Source organism: Solanum verrucosum, unplaced genomic scaffold (genome assembly GCF_900185275.1).
Source record: "Solanum verrucosum unplaced genomic scaffold, falcon-dt-bn FXZP01000151.1, whole genome shotgun sequence".
Classification (NCBI taxonomy): domain Eukaryota; kingdom Viridiplantae; phylum Streptophyta; class Magnoliopsida; order Solanales; family Solanaceae; genus Solanum; species Solanum verrucosum.
In genome coordinates, this window is record NW_026020202.1 from 1,706,323 (window position 1) to 1,713,688 (window position 7,366).

Sequence of the window (7,366 nt, forward strand, 5' to 3'; positions counted from 1 at the left end):
ATGAAGAAAAGGAAAGAAAGTGTTGTTCATACCACATTTCATGAGGATAAGCAGCCATTGAGCTTAAATAACCATACCTTTACACTCAGCCCCATTACATGCCTTGAAAAGACCTTTTTGATCTTGAGTGAACTGAAACAAGTGTTGATTGGAAAATAAGGGCAAACCTATGGGTGAAGTCATGCACGTGTTCATCTTTGTGAGTGCGAGAGTTGCATATGATTTCGAAACTATAAATTGTTGAACCATTGTGTGTGAATATGGAATCATCTTTGTGTGAGGGCATTTGAGTACCATTGTTGAGCTTGAACTTGCATTTGAAGCAAGTAATTGTGAACTTGAGAATCGTTGGTAATGGTGAGTCACAACTTGAACCATTTAGTGCACAATTGATCCTTGCATGAGTAAGTTGAATCTTGTTGTGTGCATTCATGATTGAGTCTTGTGTAGCACTGTTTGAGACATCCTTTTTGAACCGCTGAACTTGAGTTTTACTTAAGGACAAGCAAAAGTTTAAGTTGGGGGTGTTGATGAGTCAGAGTTTTGGACTCATTTAGGGCTTTATTTATCATGATTTAGTGTCCTCAAATGCTTGTTTTGTGCAAATTACTGATGTAAAACCCTTGATTACCAGGTATATAGATTGAGGAACAATGCAAGGACACTAATTTGCAAAATGGAATGAAGCAAGCTAAAAAAGTGAAGAAAAGGGAACCTGGTGATCTCCTAGTCCACTTGGCAAGTCACCGAACGACCTCTTGACCGCCTAAAGTTCCAGTGTGCCAAACCCTGAAGGAGAAAATCAAGTTGGCGAGAGAAAGGAGTAGTCAGTGGATCACCGAGTGGTTCCGCGATGCAGTGTTAGATCGCCCAAAGTTACAGACCTAAAGGATGCTGAAGGCCAAGGCAAAAAGGCGATAGAATTGACCAAAGGGCGGATCACCGAGTCGATCGGCGAGCCCGACTTATTGCGCCGAATGGACCTTTGCAACATATTTTTGGCGACTATAAATACGTTTTTGAACATTTAATTTAGTATCTAATATAGTTTTTTATCATTTTTAAGTATCATACTTTGAATATATCGAATTCTGAGTATTGAGACAAGTTTTTCCCTTAGCTTTAAAGAATTGAAGTTTTTCACTTTTGAGAAATTGGAAGTGGGTCGTTGAGATTATTCAATTTAAACCTTTGTAAAGACGAAATCAATCTTTCCCAGTTGATGGAAACTCAGTTTGGTAACGATTTTATCTTTTTATGATGTCTAGCTAAAACCCCAATTCTTGGGGTGTGATTATGTGATTATGGGCTGATTTAGTTTATGGGTATTGCTAATTGTTAGTTTAAATGTTGTTTAGAAGTGATTTCAATCAGTAATTGTGGTTTAATTTAAAGAATTGTAGTTGGAAATGCAGTTCTACCTTTGTGATTTTGGCTTGCTCGAGAGAGAGGTTTTAAAACCAAGATTATTGATTGATAGTCTATGGGTATTGGATCCACTCGAGAGAGTGAATCCTAAACCATTTTCCACACATTCAGCTTGAGAGAGTGCATGGACTAAGGCATAGGTTGTTCGTATATTGCATGTTTGTCGATGTTCGAGAAAAATCGACTTGATTCGGGGTAAATTATTCGAGAGAAAGTTTATCCCCTCTATAGTCTAGCTTATTCACTAATATTCAGCTATTTCCTAACAAGTTCAATTACCCATTTGTCTACATTAGCCTATAATCGAATCACATCCCAAGAACCCGTATCATTATTATTATTCTGTATTATTTGCTAATGTGGTAGTTGATAATTGAAACCAAAACCCCCTTATTTGACATTCGTGTCACCTCCTGATTTGAATTATGTTTTTATTCGTCAATGTCTATTCCTATGACTGACTTGATCGTATTCATACTTCCTATTGAATCTTAAACACGTACCACTCCCTGTGGGATTCGACCCCAACTCATTTAGTTGGGTTATATACTGATTAGCGATCTTTGACACTTAAAATTGGATGAAGTGTCCTTGAAACGTTAAAATCAAACATCGCAGCTCGACCCAACTCATGACACACTCGTCATTCAACTCAAGTGTTTATTTCTCACATATACATTATTTTTGAAGTAGTGTTTTACTCATTGTCCATTCACTAGAAAAGTGAAGCTCTTGTCCTTATAGCTTCACAGCCCAGTCATTCACACCACCTCGAATGGCCCACTCCACTTTGACTAAAGTTTTTCAGGGAATAACTTCAACCTTGAACTAAACAGCAACACCATCTAGCCTGGCTCAAAGGTGTGTGGGATGATATGCTTGTCATGCCACTTCTTCGTCTTCTCTTTATATAAATTGGCATTTTCATAGGCGTGGAGTTTGAATTCCCCAAGCACATACAACTAACCTATTCTCTTTTTGCTAGCCGATTCAGGATCGAGATTCAACTTTTTTATGGACTAATAGGCTTGGTGCTCTAATTCCGTCAGAAGATGGCATGTTTTTCAGAATACCATACAACATGGAGAAGTCCCTATTAGTGTCTTATACGCAGTTCTGGATTTCCACAATGCATCATCTAACTTTCCAGCCCAATCCTTTCATTGTGCATTACCTACAAAGTTTACAGCATCCGGGTTTTCCCCACAATAATTTGCAATATAATCATTGTTGAGCCCAAAAGCACACGCAAGTGCACATGGTCACTCAAGTAGTACAACGACTCTTTCGAGCCGGATTATCGAACCCAAAGGACTCCAAATCAACAAATAACAATTCTCTTATGTCTAAACTAAATTTACTCGGGTGACAAGTAATTTTAGAAATTCGTTTATAACTACTAATTAGACACTATCAAAAATTAATTATTTTAATTAAAAGGTTTCAAACAAGAAAATTTCACAATTCGAAAAGGTGCTCCAGGGTTGTAGCATAGATCGATCTCTGGTATAATATTGATTTATACTAGTATTCGACGGGTTAACCTCATTATGGATTCGCAAGGTTCATTTTATAATCATGATCTCCCGACCTCTAATCGCCTACCCCCATTGACAGCCTAACTACATCGTTGAGCGGGGTTAGGCATGAACCAATGACGCAACATTAAGCATTCATCTTGCATATTAACCAAGCATGGTATATAAGTATAAGACTATCCTATATACAAAACATTCTAGACTTTACCCTAGAATGAACACACTTCCCATATGCTTTGGTCTATCCCTCTATTCATCTTCCGAGTTCAAGAGCAGACAATGAGTTTCTTTTAATGTTGATCATGCATTAAAATAGTTAAACAAGAATGCAAGCACAAATCATAAGATAACCCTACTCATACTAGAAACAAATTGTATTTAACCATTAACCGTAGCTACAACCCTAGAATAAGGGACTTTAGCTACTCATAACACAAAATATTCTCAAATAATGTTTGAGGATCATACAAGGGTTTTCCAAAATGAAAGAGTAGAAGAAGAACCCTAGAAGGTATTAGCCAAATCACCCAAAATACTGTGCTCCCATCTTTTTTAAAATTGATAATGATACAAATAACACACTTAAACTATTTAACCCTCGCCTATAGTTGCACACAGATGAAACCTCTCCGCGACGCGCTCCCATCACGCACTCCACTGTTAAGTGGAATTCCTTTTCTACACACACATATTAGCTCTGTGACGCGGAGATACTCCCTCATAGTGTATTCTCTAGCTTCTTAGCCCTTTTTCTCCGCAACTGCATCTTCTATTTTCCGACCTTTGACCAGGTGCCCTATTTTGGCTTGTTCTTCTTTGCTTTTCACCCTGAAACATCTACTCATATTGGTTAGAAGAAGCGATATCAAAAGACTCTCAAAACTTAATTCCGACAATGAAAAATGCTCTCAACTTAGCTATATATATGGGATAAATTGGCTATTAGGCGCATAAATACGCCCAAGATCACCACCCCACTAGTGTTTTGTTTGCATAATATATTGAGTGAAAAACCTTCTCTTTCCTTTCCCCAACACGGCTCCCACTGTCATATCACTTGCATCACATATCAGCTCAAAAAGAAGCACCCAATTTGGGGAAGTTAGGATTGGAGCTTTTATCAGCTTCTTCTTCAAAGCTTCAAAAGCTTGCATGCATTGCTCATCAAATACAAATTTCATCTCCTTCTCTAGGAGACTGCACATGGGTCTTGCAATCTTAGAGAAATCTTTGATGAATCTCCTGTAGAAACCAGCATGATCCAAAAAAACTTTGCACCCCTTTAACATAAATTTGGGGAGGTAGCTTTTCAATTACTTCAACTTTGGCACGATCAACTTCCAGCCCTCTCTTTGACACCTTATGGCCCAACACAATCCTTTCCTTCACTAGGAAATGACATCTTTCCCAGTTTAGGACAATATTAGTTTCCTTGTATCTAGCCAGCACCCTGTCTAAATTCTCCAAGCACCTGTCAAAAGACTCCCCAAATACCGAGAAGTCATCCATGAATATTTCCACAAAATCTTCAACCATATCATGAAAGATAGCCATCATGCATCTTTGAAAGGTGGCTGGAGCATTGCATAGCCCAAACAACATTCTTTTGAAAGCATATGTCCCATACGGGCAAGTGAATGTAGTTTTCTCTTGGTCCTCTGGTGCAATCACAATTTGGTTGTATTCTGAATAGCCATCCAAGAAACAATAATATTTTTGTCCAGCCAACCTGTCCAGCATTTGATCAATAAAAGGAACCGGGTAGTGATCCTTTCTGGTGGCTTCATTCAATTTTCTGTAATTCATGAACATTCGCCATCCTGGCATTGTCCTAGTTGGAATCAACTCATTTTTTCATTGGTAATCACCGTCATGCCTTTTTTTTTAGGCACACACTGAACTAGGCTGACCCACTTGCTGTCCGAAATTGGATAGACAATACTCGCATCTAGCCATTTGATTACCTCCTTGCGCACCACATCTTTCATCACTGGGTTTAGCCTGCGCTGCGGTTGCACATTTGACTTGTGCCCTTCCTCCATGAATATTCTGTGCATGCATAAAGTTGGGTTGATGCCATGTATGTCCGCCATCTGCCAGCCTATCTCCCTTTTTCTCTTCCTCAATATTTCAGAGATGCCTCAACCTGCAATTCAAACAAAGCAGAAGAAAGGATTACAGGTAAAGATTTATTGGCACCTAAGAATGCATAACTGAGATGAGAAAGGAGAGCCTTTAACTCTAACTTTGGTGCTTCTTCAATCGACGACTTGGGAGGTGGTCCCAGGACTCTGTTTAATGGCTCCACAAACTTGCAAAACATACTCACATTTGGGAAACTTAGGACGTTAGCCAACTCCTGGGTTTCAACATCTCCCTAAACGTCTTGCTTAATTAACACTTTCTCTAAAGGGTCTTGGGCTTCAACATATTTAGATGTCATTGCCTCATCAATGACTGCAATTGCAGACAGCTCCTCATATATTGCAGGCAACTTCATTGCCTTGTAAACATCAAATACCTCGACCTTGTCACGAGCCCTCATTGTTAGTCTACCGGCTGCCATATCAATTAATGCAACTCCGGTTGCTAGAAATGGGCGACCCAAAATAAATGGGACCTCTGGGTCAGGTTCAAAATCCAAAATGACAAAGTCCACGGGGAAAATCAGAGTTCCCACTTGAACCAAGACATCTTCAATAACGCCATATGGCCTTGACACTGAACGGTCCGCTAACTGCAACATAATAGTTGTGGACTTTGGTCTTCCTAGTCCTAATTTGAGAAATATGGAAGTAGGCATCAAATTGATACTCGCGCCCAAATCGCACAAACCTCTTGCCTTAACACATTTGCCAATTTTTATCTGAACAGTGAAACTCCCTGGATCTTTCAACTTAGTTGGGATCCTATTCTGGATCCTAGAACTGCACTCCTCCGTGAGTGCTACTGTTGCATACTTAGTTAATCTACTCTTGTTAGCTACCACATCTTTCACATATTTGGCATACTTAGGAATGCCCTGCAACACATCAATCAAAGGAAAGTTAACATGTACCTATTTGAGTAATTCAATAAACTTACCAAAACATTCCTCTTTCTTTTGTTTTTTGAATTTCTGTGGGAATGGGGGAGGTGGTTTTGCTTTTGGTTCCTAATTTACCCTTTGTTCACTTGGTTCTACTTCATCTACATGTTTTCCTTTTTCTTTAGAACCTTTTGCCTTTGCCGTCAACTCCTCCAATGGACGACCACTCAGAGTATTCACAACATTTACCTACTTCGAGTTCGGGTCAGTATTTCCCGTCAAACCCCCTTGTGGTCGGGAATTTTGGGCACTAGCAAACTGCCCAAACTACTTCTCCCAATTTTGAGTCGCCAATTGATTGTTTCGAACATCTGCTACCAATTTAGCTTGATCCGCCATGATTTGTTTTAGCATGTCCTCCATACTCATATCACCTTGCTTGACAGCCTGCTGGTTACCATGGTTTTGTTGATGGTATTGTTGTCCACTACTATGTGGTTTGTATTGGTTTTGTCCTTGATGTTGGTTTTGATTGCCACCCCATGAAAAGTTTAGGTGGTTCCGCCAGCTCGGGTTGTAGGTATTTCCATAACTCTGGTGATTTCCTCCTCGTTGAGCATTACCTACAAAATGAATAGATTATGGGTTTGCTCCACATACCTCAGCACTGTGATCTCCGCTTCCATATACTTCACACCAAGCTTGTGGTTGATGTACCATATTAACTTGGGTTGGTTGTTGTCATAGCGACATGTTACTAAAATGAGTAGTCATCATATTCTGCATTGCTGCGATCTGTGCCGACATAGCTATCACTTTATCCATTTCCAACACTCAAACAATCTTCTGTACAACCAATTTAGCTCCTCCGCCATTCCACTCGGGGTTACCCTGTGAAATTCTATCAAGCAATGTAAACAACTCAGCATATATCTTCTCCAAAGCTTGTCCACCTGCAGCAGAATCAAGTAAAATTTTTGTGTTTGGTTCCAACCCTTCAATAAAGGTATAGACCAACACTTTGTTAGCTTGATGGTGATGTGGACAACTTAACAGCAGGGACTTAAACCTATTCCAAACTTAATACACGTTTTCCCCTCCTTTCCGTCGGAAGCTTAATATGTCGCTTCTCAGCTTGGTTGTTTTACCGGATGGAAAAAACCTTATAAAAAACTTTCGGGAAAGATCACATCCCAAGTTGTTATGGAATTTGCGGGCTCAGAGTTCAGCCATCTCTTTGCTTCCCTAGCAGAGAAAAGGGGAATAATGTGAGACTCACATAATCAGAGTTCACTCCAGTTGGAGTGTATGTGTCACTGATCTCGAGGAAATTCTGATTATGCACTTGTGGGTCCTCATGAGACAGACCAGT

The 7,366-nt window shown here is 39.6% G+C and overlaps 1 protein-coding gene across 1 annotated transcript; it reads right to left on the reverse strand.

Moving 5' to 3' along the window:
* Window positions 1-5,088: 5,088 nt before the first annotated feature.
* Window positions 5,089-6,714, reverse strand: LOC125830108 (uncharacterized). Its single transcript, XM_049509318.1, has 3 exons — window positions 6,655-6,714; window positions 5,366-5,988; window positions 5,089-5,257 (listed from the first exon to the last, which is right to left on the reverse strand). Exons 1-3 carry the CDS (start codon window positions 6,712-6,714, stop codon window positions 5,089-5,091), a joined length of 852 nt encoding a protein of 283 aa, XP_049365275.1.
* Between the last annotated feature and the right edge of the window lie 652 nt (window positions 6,715-7,366).

Coding starts and splice junctions, on each gene's coding strand:
- LOC125830108 (XM_049509318.1), bottom strand. CDS start 6,714: ATGGTACATCAACCACAAGCTTGGTGTGAAGTATATGGAAGCGGAGAT. Junction 5,989..6,654: donor GCGGAGATCACAGTGCTGAG/GTATGTGGAGCA, acceptor GATGTGTTGCAG/GGCATTCCTAAGTATGCCAA. Junction 5,258..5,365: donor CAAGACCCTTTAGAGAAAGT/GTTAATTAAGCA, acceptor GCCATTAAACAG/AGTCCTGGGACCACCTCCCA.